This window comes from Moesziomyces antarcticus, assembly GCF_000747765.1.
Source record: "Moesziomyces antarcticus DNA, scaffold: scaffold_v10034, strain JCM 10317, whole genome shotgun sequence".
Lineage (NCBI taxonomy): Eukaryota > Fungi > Basidiomycota > Ustilaginomycetes > Ustilaginales > Ustilaginaceae > Moesziomyces > Moesziomyces antarcticus.
Window position 1 is genome coordinate 1 of NW_014638976.1, and position 25,141 is coordinate 25,141.

General features: G+C 61.6%; 9 protein-coding genes across 9 annotated transcripts, besides 1 other annotated feature; 5 read left to right on the forward strand and 4 right to left on the reverse strand.

The window, feature by feature from the left end:
• Nucleotides 1–786: a sequence feature (In-frame stop codon was detected at splice-junction site;~hypothetical protein).
• A 77-nt stretch (nucleotides 787–863) lies between these two features.
• PAN0_034d6271 (uncharacterized protein) lies at nucleotides 864–1,961 on the reverse strand (the record flags this gene model as incomplete). Its single annotated transcript, XM_014798262.1, has 1 exon — nucleotides 864–1,961. The coding sequence occupies one exon, from the start codon at nucleotides 1,959–1,961 to the stop codon at nucleotides 864–866; it is 1,098 nt and encodes a 365-aa protein (XP_014653748.1).
• A 1,040-nt stretch (nucleotides 1,962–3,001) lies between these two features.
• On the forward strand, nucleotides 3,002–3,522 carry PAN0_034c6272 (uncharacterized protein; the record flags this gene model as incomplete). The annotated part of the gene is made up of 3 exons (XM_014798263.1): nucleotides 3,002–3,089; nucleotides 3,166–3,355; nucleotides 3,429–3,522. The coding sequence occupies 3 exons, from the start codon at nucleotides 3,002–3,004 to the stop codon at nucleotides 3,520–3,522; spliced, it is 372 nt and encodes a 123-aa protein (XP_014653749.1).
• Nucleotides 3,523–3,831: 309 nt separating this feature from the next.
• On the forward strand, nucleotides 3,832–5,073 carry PAN0_034c6273 (alpha-ketoglutarate-dependent sulfonate dioxygenase; the record flags this gene model as incomplete). Its single annotated transcript, XM_014798264.1, has 1 exon — nucleotides 3,832–5,073. The coding sequence occupies one exon, from the start codon at nucleotides 3,832–3,834 to the stop codon at nucleotides 5,071–5,073; it is 1,242 nt and encodes a 413-aa protein (XP_014653750.1).
• A 447-nt stretch (nucleotides 5,074–5,520) lies between these two features.
• Nucleotides 5,521–7,278, forward strand: PAN0_034c6274 (pyruvate decarboxylase THI3; the record flags this gene model as incomplete). Its single annotated transcript, XM_014798265.1, has 1 exon — nucleotides 5,521–7,278. The coding sequence occupies one exon, from the start codon at nucleotides 5,521–5,523 to the stop codon at nucleotides 7,276–7,278; it is 1,758 nt and encodes a 585-aa protein (XP_014653751.1).
• A 226-nt stretch (nucleotides 7,279–7,504) lies between these two features.
• PAN0_034d6275 (aldo/keto reductase) lies at nucleotides 7,505–8,482 on the reverse strand (the record flags this gene model as incomplete). The annotated part of the gene is made up of 1 exon (XM_014798266.1): nucleotides 7,505–8,482. The coding sequence occupies one exon, from the start codon at nucleotides 8,480–8,482 to the stop codon at nucleotides 7,505–7,507; it is 978 nt and encodes a 325-aa protein (XP_014653752.1).
• A 799-nt stretch (nucleotides 8,483–9,281) lies between these two features.
• Nucleotides 9,282–11,820, reverse strand: PAN0_034d6276 (zf-UBP-domain-containing protein; the record flags this gene model as incomplete). The annotated part of the gene is made up of 2 exons (XM_014798267.1): nucleotides 9,282–9,408; nucleotides 9,482–11,820. 2 exons carry the CDS (start codon nucleotides 11,818–11,820, stop codon nucleotides 9,282–9,284), a joined length of 2,466 nt encoding a protein of 821 aa, XP_014653753.1.
• Nucleotides 11,821–12,875: 1,055 nt separating this feature from the next.
• PAN0_034c6277 (uncharacterized protein) lies at nucleotides 12,876–15,200 on the forward strand (the record flags this gene model as incomplete). The annotated part of the gene is made up of 1 exon (XM_014798268.1): nucleotides 12,876–15,200. The coding sequence occupies one exon, from the start codon at nucleotides 12,876–12,878 to the stop codon at nucleotides 15,198–15,200; it is 2,325 nt and encodes a 774-aa protein (XP_014653754.1).
• A 755-nt stretch (nucleotides 15,201–15,955) lies between these two features.
• Nucleotides 15,956–21,211, reverse strand: PAN0_034d6278 (uncharacterized protein; the record flags this gene model as incomplete). The annotated part of the gene is made up of 1 exon (XM_014798269.1): nucleotides 15,956–21,211. One exon carries the CDS (start codon nucleotides 21,209–21,211, stop codon nucleotides 15,956–15,958), a length of 5,256 nt encoding a protein of 1,751 aa, XP_014653755.1.
• A 1,808-nt stretch (nucleotides 21,212–23,019) lies between these two features.
• Nucleotides 23,020–25,119, forward strand: PAN0_034c6279 (GCS-domain-containing protein; the record flags this gene model as incomplete). Its single annotated transcript, XM_014798270.1, has 1 exon — nucleotides 23,020–25,119. One exon carries the CDS (start codon nucleotides 23,020–23,022, stop codon nucleotides 25,117–25,119), a length of 2,100 nt encoding a protein of 699 aa, XP_014653756.1.
• Between the last annotated feature and the right edge of the window lie 22 nt (nucleotides 25,120–25,141).

The following is a 25,141-nucleotide window of genomic DNA, read 5'->3' on the forward strand; positions in this document are numbered from 1 at the left end:
GCCGCCGATTCGCTCGTGCTGTGCACCGGCGTCGGCAAGGGAGGCAAGAAGGTCAAGCTGCCCGGATACGATCGTGGCCGCAGCCTCATCGTGCTCATGGGCGTCGCAAGGCTCGCGGCCGTGGTGGCCACGCTCACTGCAGGTGGCTCGTCGGGCGCAGTCGACGCCGACAGCATCGGCGACCGCGAGGGCGCCGTGTTCCCACCGTACACGCCCATCGCCATCATCGAGCGCGCCAGCTCGTCCGATCAGCGTATGGTGGCGAGCACGCTCGACGGCATCGTCGAGGCCATGGAGAATACGGGCGAGCAGAGGCCGCCGGGCATGATGCTCATCGGCTGGTCCGTGCTCTCCCTTGAAGGTGACGGCGACACCACGATCCAGGACGACGCACTGACCATTGAGTCGGAGCAGCAGCTTGAGGCCAAGGACCGCGAACGCGTGCAGAGGTGGCTCAAGGGTCGACGCTGGATCGTGCGCGAGGGTCTCGACCAGTCGTATCGCGATGCGCTGGCTGCCTTCCACGCTGCACCTCTCCAGCTGCCGGCAGTAGCGCTGACCCACCATCAAGATGAAAAGGCGCAAGCGGCTGGTGCAGATGCAGAGGATGCGGAGCGCTTCAGCAAGCGCGACGAGACTGGCTGGGCTCCTGCGCGCTATGCGACCGGTGTACCTGAGGGCGGCTGGATGGCAGGCGAAGCACCCAACCGCCCTGCGACCGACGAGCTCGCATACGAGCAGGACAAGACCTACGCCGAGATCCAAGCCAAGCTGCGCGCCGTTTGAAGCTTCACACGCCACCCACGTGAGATGTTGCAGGAATCGCATTGTTATCCACTTCGCATGTCGAGAGTGAGTGCAGTCTACTTGGCAGTGTCTTTGATCACCATCCGGCCTCTGCCAGGGCCTACTTTGAGCTTGGTTTGTGGCTGGGCGACTTTCTCGGTGCGTTTACGGCTCCAACTGACTCGTGTCGTGGTGGAGCTATCCTGCAGGGGCAAGTCTGGCGTCGAGCTGGACGACTTGAATCTCAGAGCCGCTGCGAGTTTCGAGGTGGTTTTGGGCTGTGTGTCATTTGGAACCGGATTAGACGTGGGAGGAGTTATATTGTATCGAAACGCCGAGTCTTTCGAAGCGACCGGAGCGAGGGTGAGGGAGGAGACCATGTGATGGAGTGCATCCACCTTGCGCGCCAGATCGGTGAGGTCGGTTTCATCTGCCGGCTCCGAGAGCGTACGGCCTGCAGACGAGACGGGCGAAGGAAGGCCGTACGGATGATCCATTCTCGGCGCCATTGTATGGCCCGGATCGTAGTAGCCAGCTGGATGGGGAGTCGGCCTGTAGTATCGAGACGAGCTGCTGCTTGTGGTGCCGGAGAAGAGCGAGGGTGTTGCACGACCGTCGTGTTCGGGCCATGGCGGAAGCGGACGCGTGGGTGGTGGGGCTCGACGCTCGAGATCGCGCTGTCGACTTTGAAGTTGCAGAGCCATGGTGAGCTGCTCCACCTGCCTGCGCAACGCCTCGACCTCAAAGCTGTCTTGAGAGGCGCGCGGTGGTTCCGACAGGCGCTTGCATGCCTCCAGCCCGGGAGAGCCATCGATACAGCTGGCATCCTCCCATGCCGCCTCGATCTCGTCGGCTGTGCCCAGTCCGTCTGTCATGTGAAGCCCATACATGGCCTGCTCGCGGGTCGAGGCCCCAGTCGGATATCCCGGCGCCAAGAATCTCGACAGCGGCCGCCGCTCGATTCCAGCAGCCCCGAGAGGCACTGCTCGACTCTGCATATGGGCAGGGAGATGGTACGGCATGTGACTGTGGTCCGAGGCAGGAACGTGCTTTTCGAGGTGGCCGGGTCGTACCCTCGGAAAGGTGTCGATGGTGTCGGTGGTGGTATTAATAGTGTCGTGCGTGAAGATGCTATCGGCATCGTACGATCTCGTGGACTCTGAGCGAGCGATCATGCTGTTGCTGTACATGTTATCACTTTTTGCTGCTTGTTGTTGATAGATACCCGGATCGACCGCCGCAACGGATGAGGAATGTGGGAGCAAATAGATGAAAGGCTATCAAAAGCTCGCGCTGCTGAACCGAGTTTATGTTGATGAAGCCGATCCAGACGCAACGAGCGGAACACAGCAGCAGAGATCAGCGGGGACCCATTCCTGTGTCCCAGGGGAAGCGACGATTGTGCAGATGAAGCCGGACGGTCCCGCATCCGATGCGGTGGAAAGACTGTCCATAGCTGATGTAGCTCTATCTATCCGAAGCGGCGAGCCAACCGATGTCAGCCACAGCCGCAAGGGCGGACCGGTGGCGGCTGGCTTTCGGAAGCATGTCGATCGCAAGCGAAGGCAGCGTTTCTCACGAGGCTCGGCAAGCCCGAGCCGATGAGAAGTGATGGCGACGTTCCTAGGACCCTACTGCGGATCTAGCTTCGCTCATCCACAGGACGGAAGCGGCGTCTGCCCCTGCTTGCTCCGCCTGCAAGCTCGTATGAGCTCATGCAGACCCATGCCTGTTCGCCGAGCGTGGTGGGAAACAATGCCTCTTCCTCTTTGGTGCTTGCAGATGCGGGTGGGTCTCGTCTGCGCATTGCATGCGCGCCAAAGCAAGAAGACTTGACCGGGGCGGGATTGCAGTCGCTTCGATTCGGACGAGCAGCTTCCATTGCAACTTGCCGCACATTTCTCACGCACCTGCAAGGTCCTTGTGGCATGCTGCTCCAGCCACCACTTGACCGTGCAACGCGGCGACGTTGGGCGCAAGAAGCACGGAACCTCTGCTGCCAGATGCTTATCTGGGGCGTTGGCACAATCTGGCAGTTGCCCCACTCCGACCAATGCGTGCAGCCGAGAGATAAGGATGTCGAGGGAAAAAAGGCTATCTGTTACATTCACAGTCGTCGAACAGCAGCTCTAGCTTTTTCGAAGTCTAACAACGCGCGAAAATCCACTCTCGTCGAGCACGCCAACATCGGGGTCGCTCGCGCAATGGGCTCGACATGACGCCTTCGCAGCGGATGGCAGAATGGGCCGCGGCAGTGCAGCTCGGATTTACGTGGGTTGGACTACGCGAGCAGCCTCGGCCGTGTCAGGTTGCGCCATCGCCGCCTTGTCTTTGCCTCATGGCGACATGGCGCCAATTCGGCCCTTTGCGCGGCCTCAGCCTCTGCCAAGTGGTTGATGTCGAGCGATGGCGAGCTCAACCCACCTCCTGGTCGGCGCAGCTTCCCCACATTTGCTTGCTCGCATGGCGCAGCATCCTCGCCTCGGCCGTCGACATGCGGTGCTCACTGGCGACTGCTTTTCCAGCACCGCCAAGTCACCGACGTCCAAGGCATGCATGCAGGGCTTGCGTGCGTGTCGTGTGTAATGCCGCGCTGGCCTAGACTGCCTCCTTCCTCAAGGGCCGGTCATATTGAACCAAAGCCAAGCCCCGCATTTGCTCGCGCTTGAGCGTCTGGAGCCCGATGACGGAACGGTCACCGAAGCTCGTAGCACGCTTGCTACGATCCCGGTGTAGTTAGCGCCCCCGGAAAGCCGTCCTCCGGCTTATGAGCTGGCTTGATGGCGTGTCCAGTCACGCAAGACCTTCAAGATGAGCTGAGAAGAATGGGCAGGATTCACCTCTGCGATCGTCGGTACACGGCTGAGCCAATCCTTTGACTGCCCCGAACGTCGACTCACACAGCCTGAGCATGTTGCAACATGGCCAACGTATAAAGGGCTGAGCCTCGCTCGTCCAATCTAACCCGTCCACACCTGCATTATCTTCGCAAGCAAGAACTATTCCCAGTCCCCGTCTCTGCATACCTCTCCTCCCATCACAACAATGGCACCTGTCGCAGTGGAGCCTCGCCCCACCTCGCCCTCCGTGGCTTCGGGCTCGAAGGCCAACGGTAAGCGCTTTGCCGGCGCCTCTACCAACCGCGCGCACAACTACTCGTCCGAGCACTTTGACCTCGGCGCCCTGGCGACCGAAGACGACTACCCGTACAACGAATTCAAGCCATCCTTCCCCAAGGTGCACTGGGACGCGTACGAGCCCATCGAGCCGCCCACGGACCGCGGCCTCTTTGCCGACCCGGAGAAGAAGGCGCTGTTTGGCGCTGCCACGGCAGTCAAGGATCTGACGCGTACCATCGGTACCGAGCTCGAGGGCATCAAGCTCGGCGAGCTCAGCGACAAGCAGAAGGACGAGCTGGCGCTGCTCGTGGCTGAACGAGGTGTGGTGTTCCTGCGTGGTCAGGATGACTGGACCATCGAGCAGCAGCTCGAGCTCGGACGCTACTGGGGTCCTCTGCACAAGCACGCTACCACGGGTGTGCCTGCTCGTGGCGATCTGGACGAGGTGCACGTGGTGTACGCGCACCCGACCTCGGACCCCAACGAGAAGGTGTACCGTGGGCCCGTGCAGCACTCGCGCGCCGACCTGTGGCACTCGGACGTCACGTACGAGGTGAACCCTCCGTCCTACACGAGCTTCAAGCTGCTCGTCTCGCCCGAAGCTGGTGGTGACACGCTGTGGGCTTCTGGCTACGCTGCGTACGACCGCCTGTCGTACCCGCTGCGCCAGTATCTCGAGTCGCTCACTGCGATCCACTCGGCAGTGGACCAGGCCGAGGGCGCTCGTCGATACGGCAACACGGTGCGCCGCGAGCCGGTCGAGACCGAGCACCCGCTCGTGCGCGTCCACCCGGTGACCAAGCACAAGGCACTCTTCTTCAACCCGGGCTTCGTCAAGTACATCCCCGGCGTGCCCAAGGCCGAGTCGGACTACCTCGTGCAGTTCCTCACCAACCACGTCTCGTCGGCGAGCGACTTTAGCGTGCGCTTCAAGTGGAACGCCGGCGACGTGGCCATCTGGGACAACCGCACCAACATCCACTCGGCCATCTACGAGGATGTCGGTGTCTCCAGAAGACATGCCGTGCGCGTCGCCGTGCGCGGAGAGATCCCCACCGACAGCGAAGACGGCACCAGCCGCGAGGAGGAGTACTACAAGGCTAGGGGTTTCCGCGTCGACAGGAGCGTGCAGAAGGGCCAGCGCCGCCAAGCCGGCTACAAGGACTAACTTTGTGGCTCCCACTTGCATCCCTCTGAACCCACCTATACCCGCATAGCCACATCTGCATCGCAATCGACCGTTTCAAAGTACGAACAGCCCGCCTGCCTGCTGCCTGCTGTTGAGTGTCTGTCTGCCGCGGCGAGTTTGATGAGTGAGGATCTAACAAATCTCGGAAAATTGAGTCGATTTGCCTCCACATCCAAAACTGCTGCGCGCTGCTGCAAGACAGCAGAAGAAAAGCAGCAGTCAGCAGTGCAGCTGTCTGACTGAATCTGACTGAACCCTGTCATGCATGCCGCCTTTCGTCATCCGAGCAGCAGCGGCGGTGCTGAGACCGACAGCACGAGTAGCGGTGCCGTAGGCCCCCGTTCGGAAGAACTGAGCTTCGTCCGCTTCGATAGCTGAATCTCTCCTTCTCTTTCCACCACAACCGAGACCAAAGCACACACTACAATGTCGGACAGCGAGGTCAAGATCGGCAGCTACTTGCTCGAGCGCCTGGCGCAGCTGGGCACGCACAGCGTCCAGGGTGTTCCGGGCGACTTCAACATGGGCTTTCTCGATCTCATCGAGGACCACGCCCAGCTGCGCTGGATCGGCAATGCGAACGAGCTCAATGCGGCGTATGCCGCAGACGGGTATGCGCGCGTCAAGCGCACGCTCGGCGCCGTGGTGACCACGTTTGGCGTTGGCGAGCTGAGTGCGCTCAACGGTGTGGCCGGCAGCTTCTCGGAGCGTCTGCCGGTGATCCACATTGTAGGCGTGCCCTCCACGGCGGCACAGGGCAGCCACTCGCTTCTGCACCACACGCTCGGCGACGGCCGCTTCTCGGCATTCGAGAATATGAGCAAGGAGATCTCGGTGGACAGTGCGGTGCTCAAGCAGAAGGAGGGAGCCGGCGAGGCCATTGACCGCATCCTCGTAAGCGCGATGAGCAAAGCTCGCCCCGTCTACCTTGCTCTGCCTACCGATCTGGTGCATGCCACCATCCCCGCGGGCGCGCTCAAGACACCGATCGAGTACAGTCCGCCAGCCAACGACGAGGATGCGGAAAAGTACGTGCTGGATGTGGCTCACAACCACATCGCCAAGGCCAAGAGTGCCGTCATCCTGGTCGACGCATGTGCGGCGCGCCATGGATGCATCGAAGAGTCGCGCGAGCTCATCGAAAAGTCGGGCCTGCCCGTCTTTGCCACGCCCATGGGCAAGGCTATCATCGACGAGGACCACGCACAGTACGGCGGGATCTACGTGGGCAATCTGACCACCGAGCCGGTCAAGCAGGTGCTCGAGTCGGCCGACGTACTCATCATGCTTGGCTCGCTCAAGAGCGACTTTAATTCGGGCAACTTTAGCTACCGCACGCCGCGGTCGCGCACCATCGAGCTGCATTCGGACTACACCACCATCGGCTACTCGCACTATCCAGGCATCGGCATGAAGCGCTTGCTGCCCAAGCTGAGCGCCAAGCTCGCTGCGGGCGGGGAGAAGCGCCGGGAGGAGACGATGCAGGTGGTGCCCAAGTTCACCAACGTGCTGCCGGACGAGAAGGGAGATGCGATCAGCCAGGCGTGGTTGTGGCCTCGCATGGGTATGTTCTTCCAGCCCAAGGATCAGGTGGTGGTGGAAACGGGCACGTCGAGCTTCGGGATGCTCGAGGCCAAGCTGCCACGCGAGACGCGCTGGGTATCTCAGGTGCTTTGGGGATCCATCGGCTGGTCGGTGGGTGCCACGCTCGGTGTGGCGCTCGCCGCACGCGAACTGCAAATCGGCCGCACCCATCTGTTCGTCGGCGACGGCTCCCTCCAGTTGACAGTGCAGGAGGTGGGCACCATGATCAAGCACGGCCTCAACCCGTACCTGTTTGTGCTCAACAACGACGGCTACGAGATCGAACGCCAGATCCACGGCCCCCAGCGCAGCTACAACGACATCCAGCCTTACGACCACTCGATCCTGCTCGACTTTTTCTCGCGCCCCAAAAACGCACCGCAGTCGCAAGAGGAGAGCCACAGCAGGGATCCCAAGCCAAGCAACAAGCAGTACTACGCGGTCAAGACAAAGAAGGAGTTGGACGAGCTGCTGAGTGATGCGCACTTCAACACGCCGGATCGCATCAGGCTCATCGAAATCTTTGTTCCGCGCGGTGACGCACCCACTGCTCTCAAGCGCCAGGCCGAGGCGACTGGCTCAGCCAACAAGTACGACTAGCCTGCTTGTCCGTCCCGGGACGTGCTTCTTCGATGTGATTGTGTGATGTTGCTCTCAATTCCAGGTTCCAAACATTGATGCTTCATAGACGTGCGTGCCTGCTCATCCGCGCACACGCGCACAAAAAGGCAGAAAGAACGACGCTCGGTCGGTACACTGCTGGCAAATAAACGAATGTGATTTCCATGTGCCTCTCAGCCGACTAGGCTGCGGGCGAGACGGGTGCTTACTGGGTCTTGACGGTGAGCTTGGCGGGCTTCTCTGCATCCTCGCCAAAGATGTTGATGTCCCACTGAGGTGCGTAGGTGTAGGGGATGTTGAAGCGCACCTTGCCGAGCTCCTTGTACAGGCTGGTGACGGTCTCGTAGTCCTCGTCCTTGAGCTCGATCTGCTCAAAGTTGGACTTGATCCTCGACTCGGTGACGCTCTTGGGGATGACCGAGTAGCCACGCTTGACGCCCCAGGCGATGAGCACCTGCGCCGGGTCGGCGTTGTACTTCTTGGCCACCTCGGACACCTGCGGGTAGTCGACAATCTTGGTCTTGCCGCTGAGGTTGTTGCCGAGGGGCGAGTAGGCGGTGAGGTGGATGTTCTTGGCCTTGGAGTAGGCGACCAGGTCGTCCTGGGGCAGAAGAGGGTGAGCCTCGATCTGGTTGACGGCGGGCACGACGCCGGTGGCGTTGATGATGGCGTCGAGGTCGTTCTGGGTGAAGTTGGAGACGCCGATCGACTTGACCTTGCCGGCCTTCTGGAGCTCGATAAGCGCCTTCCAGGTGTCGACGATCGAGACCTCGCGGTCAATGTCGGTCTGCTTGCCGTCGGCGATCTTGGGGACGAGGTCCTGACCGGGCTTGAAGGCGACGGGCCAGTGGATGAGGTAGAGGTCGAGGTAGTCGAGGCCGAGCTGCTGGAGCGTCTCTTCGTAGGCGGCCTGGACGTTCTCGGGGCGGTGCGAGTTGTTCCAGAGCTTGGAGGTGATGAAGAGCTCCTCGCGCTTGACGACCGAGGGGATGATCTTCTTGAAGGCGCCGCCGATCTCCTCCTGGTTCTGGTAGATGCGGGCGAGGTCGAGGTGGCGGTAGCCGGCCTTGACAGCGACCTCGACGGCATTGGCGACCTCACCGGGCTTGGAGAGCCAAGTGCCGAGGCCGATCTGGGGGATCTTGTTGCCGTCGTTGAGGGTGACGTACTTGTTGAGCGACATGATGGTTATGATGTGTGGATATGTGTGGATGAAGGAGAGGCGCAGGTGCGTGGGCGGGCCCGGTTATATACTCACAAGAGGCCGTGACTGCTTTGGCTTCTTCTCGGATTCGCTGACGGCGGAACGCACGGTTCGCACGTCAGCTCCACTCGAGAGCTGAGCCAGTGCTGCACCAGCCAAGTGGCGTGGCCGTGGCGTTGCGTGATGGACCCCACTCAGCTCGGCACTTTTCGGCGCTTCCGTTAGATCCACCGAGGATCCAGCGGTGGGGGACCGCCTCCCTCCGCACCTCACTGTTGGCTCTTGGCCAGCACCCGGAGCGAGGCCGTGCTGCACGGGCCAAGGTGCCCGCCACTACGGTACTCAAATTTTCTTCCACGCCTTTCTTCCTACCAGTAACTGCCAGCTGGTCGGCTAGGCCGGCCGCGAATGACCTCATTTGCCGAGCCAACCACGAAATTCGCTTTTGCCCTCCAGCGACTGCAACGTGGAGCGTGTTCCGAGAAAAGCAACACTTTTCCTCAAAATTCGGCCCTGAAAATTGGCCTGAAAATTAGTGACCGAAAAAGGTCCGGCAGTCGTGAGGCCGACAACACCGACAACCGCAACGCACTTCTCCGCACCTCGTCGGCCCTCACCCCACGTTGACGCTGCCAGCCGCCAAACAGTTTCATGCCACAGCGGTCCGACGAGCTGCTCGCCATCATTGGTTGCGCTTGCATGCTGTTGGCCAGCACCGTGACTCGCCCTCCACGTCCTCCACAGTGCAACCTCCACACGCCCACACTCACTCCACATTCTAGCCAGCGCCATGAGAACCAGGCCGAGCCGCCCAAGGCACAAACATGCGTTTGACAGCGAGCGCAGCCAACGCTTCCGAACAGCCGAGCGCGTGGCGAACGGAAGTCGGCGACGAGCTCCACGATCTGCACATCAAACACGGCGTTGGTGCACGGCGTCGGGTGTATCGCCACTTGCATTGCCGGACCGATGAGCTACCGTCTGCCCTTGCCCTTGCGTGTGGACTTGGGGCGCATCTCGACATCTCCACCCTGCGCCTCGCCGCCCTCCTGGTCGATCTTTTCGCGCGCCTGGACGAAAAACATGAGATCGCCCACCTGTTCCTGAAGATCCGTCACCTGCGCCTGCAGCGCCGCCTCGCTCTCCTTGGTGCGCTCGAGCCGCTCCATGAGACCCTTGCTGATCGAGCGCTCCGAGTGCAGATCCCGCTCCAGCGTACGCGCGAGCTCCACAGCCTTGTCCGCCTTGCGCTCGCTCTTGTCCTTGTCCTTGCGCAGCGCATCGTTGGTACGCTCCAGCTCCGCCGTGCGCTGCTCAAGCTCATCGATCCGCCGCGACTTTGTCGAGAGCGAAGCGAGCTCGCCCGTCATGGCTGTGAGCTGCGCCTGGAATTGGTCCAGCTTGTCCTCGTAAAAGTGGCGTTGCGACTCGAGCTGGCTCGTGAGCAGGTACGAATACTCCATCCCGATCGCCTCGAGCTTGTCGTCCGCCGACCGGCTCGAGCCCGCACGCGGCGCGTCCGTTGCCCGCCGCCCCTCGTCGTCGTCGTCGTGCACTGCCTCATCGTTGTCATGAGCGTCCGAGCGAGTCCCACTGCCTCGTGCAAAGTTCGCAGGAGGGCCCGAGTATTTGGTGCCGCTCGTCGACATGGCCGACGCATAGCTCGCCGAAGCAGGCAGCGTGCGACTCCGCTCGGGCGTCGCCGTGGCCGACGAGGCCGAGGGCAACTCGACGAGTTTGCCATCCGCCTTGTTCTGGATCAGCCGGTGCACGTAGCCGTCGCCGGCATAGTCCCACACGCGCTGTGTCTCGAGCTCGAGGCTGTACAGGTGACCCGTCTCGCTAAAGTGCCGGTGCGCGTGGCCCTGCTTGTACCGGCCGCATCCCACCGACGCACACACCAGACACACCCACAGGTCCTGCTGCGTCTCGCACACGGCGCAGCAGCTCGGTTCGTCCGCATCGCTCTCGTCGTCCGATTCCACCTCGCCACGCCCGCCTTGCGAGGGCGTCGAGGGGTCCATGGACGTGCGTGGCGTCCTGCGCCGATGCTGCGCCGAAGCCTGGCCCGTCTGCGAGTATCGGCATACGGGGCAGCGCGACTCGCCCCATTTCGACAGGCACGAGCAGTGAAACGTGTGCTGGCACGAAATGGTCATGAGGCCCGTCACCGAGCTGTCCATGCGCTCTAGGCACACGGGGCACGTGGGCAGCTCGTGCCCCGCGTGGTTGGACGCGTTTGCGGGAGGGCGCAGAGGCCAGGGATCCGAGTTGGTCAGCGTCGGATAGCTGAAGGGCAGCGAGGTGTGCTTGGACACGGTGAGCGAGGTGATGTAGACCACCTGGCATATCTCCTGCGGGTCCATGGCGTTGAACGGCTGGCCGTTGAACATCTTGTGGAAATCTTCGGCGTCCTTTGCGTCGCGGAAGCGGATGAGCACCATGCATCGATTCGGATGCATGTCACGCACCATGCGCAGATGCGTGATCGCCTCCACGGCGGGCTCGATGAACGACAGAAAGTGAGATGCGGTGAGGTGCGACGGCACGGCCAGCACTGCCACGACGGTGCCCAGGTCGTGATCTGGAATCTGATTCTGCAGCTGTTCAGCTGCTGAAGTGCTGTTGCTCGGGATGGCGCTCTTGCCGGCCGGTGCTATTGGTGCGGACGAAGAAGACGCCATGGCTTCCTGCTTGTCACGGAAGAGGTGAACGATACCGAAAGCGACTTCGGTAGCTCCGATGGTCATGCCGTCGAAGCGCTCGGTGCACGAGGCGAGTGCGTGGCCTGCATCCTTCGACGACGATGAATCGCCCTGGAACGAGTCGGTCTTGTCAAAGGTTGCGACGGGCAGCGACACCTGCGGTTGCTTTGCATGAAAGACGTTCTTTTTCCTGTGCGGTTTCGCTCCCGACGTCTGAGCAGACGAGGACGAGGGCCCCGAGGCCACATCGGAAGGGCCTTGATCTGGGCCCTTCATATCTGCCATCGCCACAGCGACACTACGCTCGGCCCAGTCGATGCGAATGGGCCCGAAGCGGATATCGATGGGGGAGCCGAAGGATTTGGTGGATCTGTCGCGGTAGAGAAAGGAGCGCTGGGAGGCGGCTGCTCGGCCGTGATCGCCCTGCCAAGCCGAGTCCGGGAGATGCGCAAAGATAGCGTCCGGTACGATACGATTGTGACTTTGGAAAGGCGCCTGAGCTGCGAGCGCAGGATTGGGCTGAAAGAGCGAAAAGTGGACCGAGTAGGTTTCTTGCTGTTCGAGGAAGAAGGCAGGTTTGGCTGGCGCGGACTTGCGAGGCTTTGTGGGCATCCTGGTGACGACCACCTCGGCGGACACAGGCACGATACCGTTCGCGATCCAGCTAGCAAAGGAGCAGCTTTTAGATCGAGGCGAGCGAGCTACTGTGGCGGAGGCTCTGGCGTTGCAAAGTGGTAGCAGGTGATGAGGTGGTGACACTCTTTCAGAGTGCACTTGCAGCCTCCACCTGCAGTGCGGGTATGGACCCTGAGCTCAGTCGCCACTGCAACAGTTGGTCTGAGCAAGTCACGTGATGGGACCGGTTGCAACGCGCCGAGGCGAACACCGATTTGAAATTTGGCGCGCTCAGCAATTTGGCTCGTGTTGATCTCGGCCTGCAACGGCGCCTCTATTTCTGGTGCGACTTCCCTTCTTCTCTCGCCTTCGTACCACACCGACAGCAACGGAAAGCAATGGGATCGGCTTGTCACACTTGGGCGAGTAAGTTTGAGTGCCCGAATCGATGCTACCGTAGCGTGACTGTGGCATTGTCGAGAATCCGGAGCCAGGGTCCTGTTTGGAGTCGTCATGAGATGCGGCGAATCGAATGGCCGAGCGAGTGTCTCTCTGAGCCTTAATTTTCTCATGTACGACGGCGATGGCTCCAAAAAAATGCGATCGCCGGAGCTAGCTTTCGCCCGAACCGGTCAGTCCACGGTAAGGAGGACAATTCGACGTGTGTATGTTGAGTTTTCAGGGCAGACGCAACGGCTGTGCCTGTCCGACCTTTTGGCAGCATGCAGCGTAGATCCTCCTTGCGACCGACCTGCTGCACGACCATGCATCTCGCCGAACCACAAAACGCCCTTCCCCACCCAGGCCTCCACCTCGCCTGACCTCGGTGCCACAACCTGCCCGGCGCCTTCGAATCTGCTTCCTTTGCGCCGTGAGAATCTCGCTCTGCTCCGCTCGACAACGCGCTACAGTAGCTCATGTGCGCTTGTACCTCCCATTCAGGCAAGCCGTAGGCGCTCTTGCCACCCTTTCGAACCCTCGCCGAACCCTTGTTCGTCTCCGCCAGCGTCTCAGGCCTATACACACCTTCTCAGGCGTGTGTCATAGCCACCATGTCTTCACACGGTGTCGCTCATCCACGCTCGGCCGCTGGCACACCTACACAGACACGCCCTTCCTTCAGCACGGCTTGCGACCACTTTAGCCCAGGCAACTCGCGGCCCAACGCCATGTCGCGCTCTATCGACCTGGAAGCCACCGTCGAGACTTGGCTGGATGCGCTCAACTCGCCTCTCTCCACACCATCCGAGCGAACCTCGACGCTGAACGACATCGAGAGACTCCTCGTCAAGCTCACCAACCCTAGCTCTCGCTCTTCAGCTCTTGTCGGCCTCGATGGTGCTGCCACGTTCTGGTCTCTCCAGGCCACTGCTGGCTTCAGCCTGGCAGAGGCACTGATGGCGCTCGTCTACCGCCTCCATCTCGACCTGCAGCGCGAACACGAGCTACAAACGACACATGCATCATCCTCGCTGTATGCGGCCACCGATTCGGCTCCGCCACTCGATGGTCTGGGCATCCAGATGAGCAGAGCGCAGAACAGAAACTCCAGGGTGCCGGCATCGAGCATGTCCGAAGCGCAACACCAGCGTCTGCACGCTACCGTGTCCGAGATCTGCATTGCCATCACCATTTTGCAGGGGCTGACGCTGTGCAGCACGGCGAGCAAGCGCATCATGCGCCGCAAGTCGTCCTTGGAACTGCTACTTCAGATCGTACTCGCCGACTACTGCACACAGCTGCTTCCGCCCATCCTCGTGCCTGCATCACAAGCACTCACTCCCACCAGCCACTCGTTCTCGCTGCCTCCGACACCGTCGACGCCCGCATCGTCGTCGTCTTCGTCTCCGTCCAAGTCAACCGTGACCGCCTCGTCGAGCGCAGACTCGGTAGCAGAAGCGCCGCTGTCGCTACCCTCTGGGTTCGCACTCGATCTGTTGATGTGCGTTCTGGTCGACAGCCAAGAGGCGCAGGACCGCTTCGCCGAGATGGGTGGGATCCATCAGATTGTCCAGCTCAGCCACAAGTGCGCCGACACCGTCACTACGCCCGTCAGCACGCCCGTCACCGCCACCAGCCCGAGTCTGCGCGAGGCCGCCGCAACCAGCGCAGCGCGCTCAGGTCACATCGTGGCGCTCAAGCAGACCGACCTGCTGTGTCTCGAGTTCCGCTACTTCTGGTCGCAGCTGCTCAACAGCGAGCCGGCGCGCAGAGCGAGCCTCGACAACGTCGCCGGCACCAACTCGGCTGCGACGAGCTTCTACAGCGTCATGGATCCGCCCTCGACCGTGCTCGTAGAGGCAGAGACGGCTGCGGAACCAAGCACCCCCAAGGCGTCACTGAGGAAGAGAGCCTCCCGACGCGTGCTTGGGGGAAGCGAGACGCCGCTGGTCGAGACGCCAAAGGCTCGTGGTCGGGTACAGGCTCCTTCGTCGACACGAGCCACAAGCGAGGAGGCGCCTTCAAGGACACGCGCACAGCAAGAGGCCGAGGTAAATGCTTCGCCGAGGAGGCTGCGCCACAGCACGTCGGTGGCCGAGCTGCGCAAGAAGCCGTCGGTAGCCAAGAGCATGCCGCCCGTCCCGCCGCTGCCCATCTCGGAGTCGAGGGTGTCGACGGAGATCAAGCCCGACGCAGCTTCCATCGAGCGACGCCTGGCCTCACGACGGCCTGCGACCTCGGGCTCGAGCAGTGCATCTGTGCGTCCGAGTGCTTCCGCCTTGCCGGGAGGAGGTCAGCTGGGTGAGCGCGTGCGCAGGTCGACGGTCTCTGAAGCGTCCACTGCCGATGGCGATCGTCCGGATCGAATCAAGTTCAGCCCCACACGGCCGGGGATGTCTTCTCGAGAGCGACCGCGCATTCCGTCGCCGCTCAAGCCGCGCAGTGCAGCGCAGCAGGCCGCCGAACTCGACACCCAGCGACGCACCGAGGCGCTCAACAACCATGCCATCCCCTACCGCCGTCTGCGCGCCTCCACTGCCAGCACACCCTTTTCGCCCACTGACAACGCTGCTGCCGCGCAACGCTGTGCGGACGCCGAGAACTGCGACCCCTTCTCAACCGCCCCGACGCAAGTCAAGCCGCAGCAAGAGCCACGCAGCCAGCTGCGCTCCAAGCGATCCACCCATATGCTCCGAGAAAGCCCACAGCCCATGCCCGACGTTGTTGCAGATGCAGGTCCGATGCGCAGAAGCGATACGAGGGCGGGTATGGTCCCCAGCGAGTCGGCCTACAGCCTTGGCGTCGGGAGCGGGCCAGTCAAGCTCCCACCCAGTCCGGCGGTGAGACGCGCCCAGCTGGCGCGCGCACGCAGCTTGTCGCCCACCAAACTCACCCATCTCGGCGAGCGCCTGTCTGTTGCACAACCAGATCTGTAGTCCAAAAGCATTGCATCTTTATCATCACTTCCAAGCATCGGTGCGTGAGCGGAAGCCCCATCCTCCGATGTCAAGGTGATGGTTGCGCTTCGGAAGAAGATGTGAGATCTCCAACACGGAACAATGTGGCATTTTCGTGATCGGGATTTTCCCTGCGGCGGGAAAAAAGGCGCAAAAAAGAGCAACGCTGCTGCAGCGCGCTGGGTGCACAACTTTTGCAAACCGCTCTCTCCATCCTTACTTCTTTTCCACCACCACTCCTGGAAGGGTAAGTTACATCCCAGAGGTTTTGCACAGCACAGCAGTCGAAGGCGCAACGCACAACGGACGCAGGGGGGAACGATGATCAACCAATTTGACTACAGGAATCTCGTTAGTCCTAACACACTTTGCGGACACTCAAATTACCATTCAAGTTTCAGCCTTGTCTGACCCCCTTCTGCGTCCAAACCGCCAGCATCGCCTGCTGCAAAAGCCGCTTCATCTCATTCCTGTTATGATGAAGCACGACGCTGACCTCGCTTCTCTTCGTTTCGACCGCGATATAGATCTTCCACGCTGCCCAATGTCGAATCAAATCCATATCGAAGCTTCACCGTTCGTGAATCCAAGCCTGTGCCAGATACATTCCGTCCAACAAACGGGTCTTGTGAATTTTGATGGTGGTACAAGTACAATTGTGTCAAGAAATGTGGTATGAGCGCCCCACTGTGAGGGCTGTAAGGATCTTTTGAGTATGCATGTGCGTCTCGCCGTCAGTATCGCCACTGCGACGGCGGGTGCGGGGGAGGCGGGTTGGCAGGCGGGTACGCTGCAGCGCGCGGCGGCGGCGGGTATGGGTAGGCGTAGCGAGCGTCGTGCTGCATCTCGAGCGGCGGTGTCACACGCGGGTACGCATACCTGGCATCAGCCATGGGAGCATCCTCGCTGTACTTCGGCATCGGCGGCTCCTGGAACGCCGGGTATCCGTGCTGATACACAGGATAGCTGGGATGCGCATACGGATCGTGCAGAGCACGTTCGCGATCGTAGTCGAACTCGCGCGCGGCGCCGTATCCCGCCCTGGCCCCATAACCGGCATACGAAGGGGTTGCCAGCATGTTGGACCTGGGGTCGTCGCGCATGTTGTGGAAGCTACTTGGCACAAAGTCTCCAGCCTGTGCAGCGTCGAAGCCCATGGCAGGCGCCTGCTTCGGGCTCGATCGCATCCTGTCGGACTCGCCGTATCGACCATCGGCTTGCTGAGACTTGGAAGCCTGCATCGTCGACGGCTCAGCCTCGTCGATCTCTCCGTCCGGAGGATCCCGCTGAACGCGCCCCTTCTTCCACAGCCGAGCTCCCGGCGGCGGAGGCTTTTTCCTCTTCCTCTTCCTGTCACGCGGCTGGTCCTGGACGAGCTTGGAAGAAAGTGCCGGACTGGGCGCCCTACTGGAGACCATCGATCTAGCGCCGTCTCCGACCTCGGCGGGCGTCTGCAACCCCGAAGCCGCGGCACTAACGTCTGTTGCGTCTTTCGATGCAGCTGACTGGTTGGCCAGGCGCAGCTGCCGCGCCCACAGACTCTCGTCTGCATCGCCGTCAGAGTCGCTGTCCGCGCCGAGCAGTGAGACCGCTTCGGACACCAAGCCGTCCGCATCCGAGATGATCACGTCGATGTCAGCCAGGCTCGGCACGCGCGGCGAGCTGCAGACGGAGCTGAATGACGGCAGCGACGAGATGCCCGACTCGGACGACATGTAGGAGGAGTCCGAATCGTAGTCCTCGTCCCAGTCGGACGCTTCCGACGAGGCGATGGACATCGCCTGTTCGTTGGCCTCTCCGTCGCCAGGGAGCGCAGCTTCGGACGTGGGCCGATCCGCATCGTCGATCTCCTCCTGAGCACGCTCGCTCTTTCGCGTTCGTCGCTTGTGCTCTCGCCAAGCCTTCTGCATCTTTCGAAGGTCTGCACGGACCAAGGGATCCTCGATCTCCGCGTTTCTCGACGCGGACAAGAAACGTCCAAACTTCTTGTACAGAGCCACGCTGTCCGGATCTTCGACACCAGCGGTTGGGGGAGCCCAGATGTTGTGCGTAAGCTTGGCGTAGCCTCGCGTCTTTCGGCGATGCACGGCCAGCAGATCGAGCTCCATTTCGGCCTGCCATCGCGCATGCCTGGCCTCGAACGCGGCCTCGCGATACAACGGACCAGCGCGAGCGTCGATGTAGTTCGACCAGGCAAGCTTGCGGTCGCACGTCCAGATGCGTTCAACCTCGGCCTTTCGCATCTCAAGCTGCAGTCGCAGTCGCGACAGCTCGCCCGCTCGCCATTCGTCCACAACGTCGTCAAAGTTGGACAGGTAGCGGATGCTCTCGTACAGCTCGCCGCTGGCTTGCATCTCCTCGAGGTACTCTGCTTCCTCGCGAGCGTAAAGCTCCTCGGTATCGAGTGTGTCGAGGGGGTCAAGTCGGTCTGGGGCGAACTTGCAGAAGCGCTCGTAGCGCTCCCGGTCGGCGCGCTCAGCCTCGTCGCTGTCATCTTGGCCCGTCTCTTCGTGCCAGGGCGCAGGGAGATCAAAGGCGGCGAGCTCAGCGATCTTGGTCAGGCGGTCCAGCTCGGTCGTGTCGAGCTTCAGGTTGGCGGCGGCGCAGGCCTGCAGGATCTGAGACGCCATCTCGTCCTCATCCGTCCAGGCCTGCATGTACGAGGGCACTGGCGGGGTTGCTGGGATGCGTGGCGGTGTCGGCGAACGCGCCTTTGGGCTGGGGCCGCTCATGAGCGCTGAGATGGACATGATGTTGGAGCGGGCGGGCCTGAGTACCGGCGACATGGGTTCGTCCTCGATACTTTCCGCTTTGTGGCCCCACGAGTAAGGCTGATCGCTTGCGTAGCTCGGATACGGGCCTTGTGCGTAAGAGGCGGAGATGTATGAGGGCGCAGTGCCGTATGTCGCGCGAGCCGTGTCCATCAGAGCGACCTCGGGCGAAGATTCGGGAGAGAAGGGCGGGCGTGTATGAGACGCAGCCGCATTTGTCAGCTGAGGCGACTGAGGAGGTTCCGTCTTGACAATGGTGTCGTATGCAACGGACTCGACAGCGCCAGGCTTTTGCGGCTGATCGTAGCCTGATGCGGCGGGGTTGAGGATATCGGACCGCGTCGCACTGGTTTCGAGACTATGGGCGGTGTCATGCGCGAGAAGAGGGGCATTGTTATGCGAGTCGTCAATTTTGTCCGCCGGCGGAGGTGACGCAAAGCGGGCGCGAAGCTGCTCGAGCGACTGAACAGGCACCATATCGAGGTCGGCCTGGAGCTGGTAGGAAAGAATGCACAGCTGACGATACAGCTCTGATTTTGCTTCATCGTCCGGGCCGTCAGGATCAACTTCCTTAGTCTTGTTCTTGGCTGCTGAGCGCTTGCCTCTGGCGGGCGCGCGATCGGCAGGCGGACGAACGGTTCTGCCGCCGGAGCGAGTGCGTCGGTCGGTCTCCTTTGCATTCATGACGAGGTTCTCGAGGTAGGGCGAGAAGCCAAAGAGCGCCAGATTGGGGCCGGAGGTGTTGTCGGACGCTGTTGCGGTGACGGCTTTCGCCACGCGTGCCGATCTTCTGCGGTCGCTCGCGTCGATGCTCGGAAGCGCCAACACGGCAGCTGTGGGTGTTGCGGCAGCATTGCGTTCACGCCTGCGACGTTTGGAACGGCCAGAGGGCGTGCGCGTCGGTGTCGTGGCTCGAGACGACTGTGCGGTGATGTCGAGGGAGGGGTGCTTCAAGCCGAGCAAGAGCGAGGGCGGAACGGGCGTGGTGGCAGCACTGCGAGATCGAACGGAGCCGGGATGTGGGCTTCGGATGGCTGAGGCCTTTTTGGTTCTCTGGTGCAGAGCCGTCAAGAGCTCTGCGGCAGCAGAGTTGACATTGGCATCACTGGGCGAGCCATGTTTTGGGATGCTCGACAAGGCTTCGGAGGCGAGTTGGAGCGTGCTGATAGTCGAAGTCGGCTGCGGCGTCTGAGCGCTTGGAGTCGACTGTTGCGAGGCAACGGCGGTGGAGAGCGCCAGAGAGATGCTGTCTTTTCCCGGGGTCGGCTCGTCTGGGGATTCGACCTCAACGTGGACCTGTAATGGCGCATCGCTCTGCATCTCGTTGAGCGCTTCCGACGCCGGCTGGGATGGCGGTGCGGCGTCTTGCACAAACGATGCTGCCGTCAAGGACGGCGATGCAGCTTGGCCTGCAATTCCATTCTTGTCTGTCGCCGACGGCTTCGACAGCGTGTCTGATGAGGAAGACGCTTTCGTGGATGCTGTCAAGCCGGTACGCGACTCGGCACCCGATTCCAAATGATCGACAGCTTGCTCATCAGCTGCAGCACGAGAGAGGGGAGAAGCGAATGTGGTGTGGTTGGTGGCCGGTGCGATTGAATCGGTCAGCGGATCGGATGTGGACGCGTTCGATCGGAGATCGGATTTTGCGAGGTCGACGCCATCGGATGCACCACCACCTGCGAGGCGTGGCGAGGATGGAGGAATATTGACCGAAATGGAATTTTGGCGGAGCGGGGCGAGATCGGAATTTTGGAGTGCATCGTCGGACGGATTTGAAGAGGCACCTGCGGAGTGTGTCTCGGCGGCGGCAGCGGGTGTGGATGGTGGGCTGCGGGCACGAGGGATTTGGAAATTGGACGCGTCGCAGGAATCAGGATGAGCGGCTGCAGCCGAGGCAGCCGAGCTGCGGTCCAGGACGCTGGATTCGGCCGGAGCAGCCGGCGCAGCAGCAGAAGCAGATGACGAGGCGGAAAGATCAGAGATCGGGGCGTCGCCGTCGAGCGGCCGCCCTTGCTGAGCGTCGTCCGCGTGGTTGGCAGGAGAGGGGCGCTTGTCGGATTCGTGGACGGGGTCGCCGGCGATGGTGACGGCGAGATTGACGGAAGGGGCAGCTGGCGTGTCGGAAAGGGCGGCGGCTGATGCAGCCGGGCTCATAGGAACCGAGCCGGAGGGCGCGGATGTGGTGTCGTCTGTGCTCGTGCGTGTGGCGGCGGATGAGTGCGGGAGGGGGTGGGTGGAGATAGGGGTTGTTGCGGCGATGGGGGTAGGAACGAGGGTGGGGGAGGTGGTGTTGAAGGAGGATGGTGATGGAGGAGGGAGGAAGGCTGAGGAGGCAGCAGGTGCAGGTGCGGGTGCGGGTGCGGGTGCAGGTGCAGAGTCGGTGGTGGCGGAGGTGATGGCAGCGGCGGGAGGGGTTCGGCTCCGATTCATCCGCTTGGCAGGCGGCGCTGAGGCAATGAAGATGCTGTCGGTGCTGGCGGCGCTGCTGATCAGGCACTGGGGTGCAGTGGCGGGATCGGCGGCGAGGTCGGACCTCGGCACGCTGACGCTGAGGCTCTGGCGCTCTGCAGCGGCGTCTGCAGAGATGCTCGACGCCGAGGCGTGCACCAACGGCGCGATGCTGGATCCACCAAAGCCAAAGCTGATGGACGTCGGCGCTACCGAAGCGGCAACGAACTGAGCGGCGGAGGATGTGTCTGCGGCGCCAGTGCCGTTGGTGACGCCTTGGTCGGCTGGCTGCGACGGCGGAGTTGAATGCGCTATAGTGGCTGGTGGTGCCGACGACGATGATGTTGACGCCGGCGCTGGCAGAGTGAGGGCTGAAGGTGGAGAAGGGGATCGCTTGCGTTTTCTGCTCTGCACAAGGTCGTATAGCGTGGCGGCGCCGGAAGTGGATGCAGCGGCAGAGTCGGCTGAGACTGTCGCTGTAGACTGTGCAACTGAGCTTTGTGCAGGCGCATGATTGCTGCTTGGCGCGTCGTGTGCGACCAGCGAGTCTGTTTGAGGCTGCGCAGTGTCTAGAAGAGATGCAGCCTCAGGTGTGTGCGCGCTGATTGGGGCCGAGGAAGGCGAAAGGAGGGGAACGACAGGCGCTGGGGAGTGCTGAGACTCGGAAGGCGGAGCGCCATGGCTCGGAAGCGCCGAGGCTGTGGGCGACGGCTCGTGACCGGCGCCTGTCTCGACTTCCTCCGCAGAGGAGCCTGGCGGGGTGGTCATGTCCGAAGTGGGGGAACAAAAGGGGCGAGCGCAACGATCATGGAGACACACTATTTACACAACGAGGCGCGGCAAGGGGGTGATGGTGACGAGGAAGGAGAAGGAGGAGGAAGCTCGTCAAGTTGCCGAAAGCACGGCGATGTGGATGCGCGAGTAGAGAGTGGTGCTGGGTGCCGCGTGTTTGTGCGGGCAGGCGTGCGGGCGGGAGATCCAACTGCAAGGCTGGGCGCAGACAAAAGGCACTCGGAGGCAGAGCCAGAGCTACAGTGTACCGTACAGCAGCTGGCAACGCAACCCAGCCGAGTGTGCCTGCCAAAGCCAAAAATTGCGCGTTGGGCGAGCGAGGCGGTACTGTAGCGGCCAGTTGCAAGATGCAGCCAAGATGCAGCCGATTCGGAAACGCCAACCTAGCGTCGTAGCAGAGGCAATCAAATGACAGCGCAGTGCACAAGCAAGCTTGCGACACCGATGAATAGGTAGAAGGAGTCACAACGATGCACCGAACGGCGGCGACAAGCCAGGTAGAGCGGGGAGGGGAGCGGGCAGCAGACGATGGAGATGAAGATGGATCGCAGCAAAGCAGGACGGGAGATGAGAAGCCGAAGGGAGAAGTGCATGACTCTGTGTGACAGACCGTCAACAGCGCGGAAAAAAAGATTAAAATAAAATGTAAAAAATGAATGCTTTGCCAAAGCGCAGCGAAAGCCATGCGACGTGTGCATCCGCTTGCAGGGGTCTGTCTCCCCTGCTCCAACTGGAGCACAGCGTCAGCCAAGGGTTCTGGTCTGCAGAAGTCGACCGCTCGCCTTGCACCACAGCTCAGCTGGCTCGACGCATTTCAATTCGCACAGCACGGCTAAGCTTCTCCGCAGCTTTTGCCTCACCCTCCCCAAAGCCTGCTCACCCGATGGCCTTCATAGTCCCGATGGTATCCATGATGCTCGCCAAAAAGCCGATCTCTGCCCGATTCGTCTTCACCCGATGCACTTGGCACGCTGGTGCGCACCTTCGCGAGCTCCCTCCCCTCAGGGACCTGTGTCGAGCCGGTGATTGGCGGCCACCGACATTCATGCGGTCGTGTGATCGTCTTTGCAGCACCCCATTCGTATCGCTGCGTCACAGTCGAGAGCGTCAAGGACGTTGGCGGTCAATGGCTGAATCTCTGCATCCACAGGCCACGAGGCAATGCCGCATCGGAGCTAATGCGCTGCAGGATTTCGCGCTGCTTTCTCTGCGACCAAAAGGAGCATGTGAGGTTGCCGCTCTTCATCACGCCTCGATTTCCGTTGGGATGTCCGCGAATATGTCTCAATCATGAAGCCGCAACTGCTCGCCCATCTCTGCTCGTGGGTGGAGCTAATGCGGATTTTTTTTTCGATTTTTTTTTCTTTTCTTTTCGTGGAATTCCTTATACCCGAAGCCAGCTGCGAGCAAAAAGGCTTACAGAAGGCGACATTTCGCGAATCCGAGGAGGCCGTGAATCAGCGGTCTCGGCGGATTTCTCGGTGCAGCTGCCAAATCCAGTGCGAGACTTCATCGTGTCCTGCAGGACCCTCTGCCGTGGTCCTTGCTTTGCCCGTGCCCGGCATCCACCAGCTTGCTTCTCGACCTTCATCTTGCTCCCTACTCGCCCGCCGTCCACCACCGCTACATCTTCACGGGCCTCTCGACACGACGTGGCGCTGCTGCCGACCGCTTGCTGGCTAGCTGCTTGGGCGTACGCCGCCATCAGCTGTGCCCGTCGGCCTTGGGCGTGTGGATCCTAGAACGGCCATCGCTGCAGTCATCGCAGCATCCACCTGCCCATCATGGGTCTCCTCTCGCTCGGAACGCCGATGGAATGGAAGGATGCCCAGCCTCTCGCCTCGCACGTGCGCAAGCATGGCATCCAGCAATTCCTCTCGCTCTGGAACAAGATCAAGGATCGCCGCGGCGACATTCTGCTCTGGGGAGACGAGATCGAGTACATCGTCGTCTCGTTCGACGAAGAGACCAAGAATGCAAAGCTCTCGTTGAGGCAGGAGGAGATCCTCAAGGTGCTGTCGGCCAGCGACAAGGAGACGCGCGCGTCGGTGCCAGGCCTCGCGGGTCAGATCCCCACCTTCCATCCAGAGTACGGCCGCTTCATGCTCGAGTCGACGCCAGGCTCGCCGTACGGTGCGAGTCCCAAGGAGCTTCGAGGCGTCGAGCGCAACATGCGTCTGCGAAGGCAGATCGCCCGTTCGCACCTCAAACCCAACGAGCTGCCCATCACGCTTACCTCGTATCCGCGTCTCGGCGTCACCGATGCGCCGTTCACCGAACCGCACTATCCGGCCAACGGCAACGCGTCGCGCTCGCTCTTCCTTCCGGACGAGCTGATCAACCCGCACGCACGCTTCCCTACGCTCACCGCCAACATCCGCAAGCGTCGCGGCTCCAAGGTGGCCATCAACATGCCCATCTTCAAGGACGTCAACACGCCATCGCCCTTCATCGACCCGAGCATTCCCTGGGATCGCGATCTGTTCCCCGAGGATGCCGAGGCCAAGGCGGGTGCGGCTAAGCCCGACCACATCTACATGGATGCCATGGGCTTTGGCATGGGCTGCTGCTGCCTCCAGGTCACCTTCCAGGCATGCTCGGTGCAAGAGGCGCGCACCGTGTACGACCAGCTCATCCCGGTCGGACCTCTGTTGCTCGCTCTCACAGCGGCATCGCCCGCCTACCGTGGCTACCTTGCCGACGTCGACTGCCGATGGGACGTCATCTCGGCTGCCGTCGACGACCGTACGCCGCAAGAGAGGGGTGAAGCGCCCCTTCCGCTCCCGGGTCACACGCCACGCGGCGGCCTGGACAGGGATGCAGACAAGATCCCCAAGTCGAGGTATGACTCGGTGGACTCGTACATCTCACAAGACCCTCTTAACCGACGCTGCTACAACGACAATCCGCTGCCCATCAACGACGATGTCAAGGAGCAGCTGCGGCAGGCGGGTGTGGATGATCTGCTGTCCGACCATCTGGCGCATCTGTTCATCCGCGATCCGCTCGTCATCTTTAGCGAGATGGTGGACCAGGACGACGAGACGAGCACGGATCACTTTGAGAATCTGCAGTCGACCAACTGGCAGACGATGCGCTTCAAGCCGCCACCGCCCGGTGGGCGCATCGGCTGGCGCGTCGAGTTCCGCAGCATGGAGGTGCAGATCACCGACTTTGAGAACGCGGCGTTCTCGGTTTTTATCGTGCTGCTCACGCGCGCCATCCTGAGCTTTGGACTCAACTTTTACATGCCGCTCACCAAGGTGGATCAGAACATGGCGCGTGCACACAAGAGGGATGCGGTCAACACCGAGACGTTCTGGTTCCGCAAGGAGGTCTACCGCACACGCAACAGGCATGCATCGCGCCAGGCGTCGCGGCAGGTGTCGCGCGCAAGCTCGGCGGAAAACCTTCAGAACAGCGTCAACGGCAATACCAATGTTGGGGCGGGTGGCAGGTCGAGTCCGAACAGCCTTGCCTCGTCCGACTCGGAAGCCGTCGAGGAAGAGTACGCCGAGTTCACCATGGACGAGCTGATGAACGGCAAGGGCGACGAATTCCCCGGTCTGGTTGGACTCGTACACAACTATCTCGACAGCCTCAACATTGATGTCGAGACGCGATGCGAGATGGGACTCTACCTCGACCTGGTGTCGCAGCGCGCGAGCGGCAAGCTCATGACCACCGCCACCTGGATCCGCCAATACGTGCGCAACCACCCGGCCTACAAAGGCGACTCGGTGGTGAGCCAGCAGATCAACTACGACATGATCAAGCAGCTCGACCTCATCGAGCGCGGCGAGGTGGATGCGCCCTCGTTCCTGCCCAAGGGATATGCGCAGAGGCGCAAGGGCCACGAGGCGCAACCAAGCCTGAAGGCGTAGACAAGCATCGGAGCAGGAATGA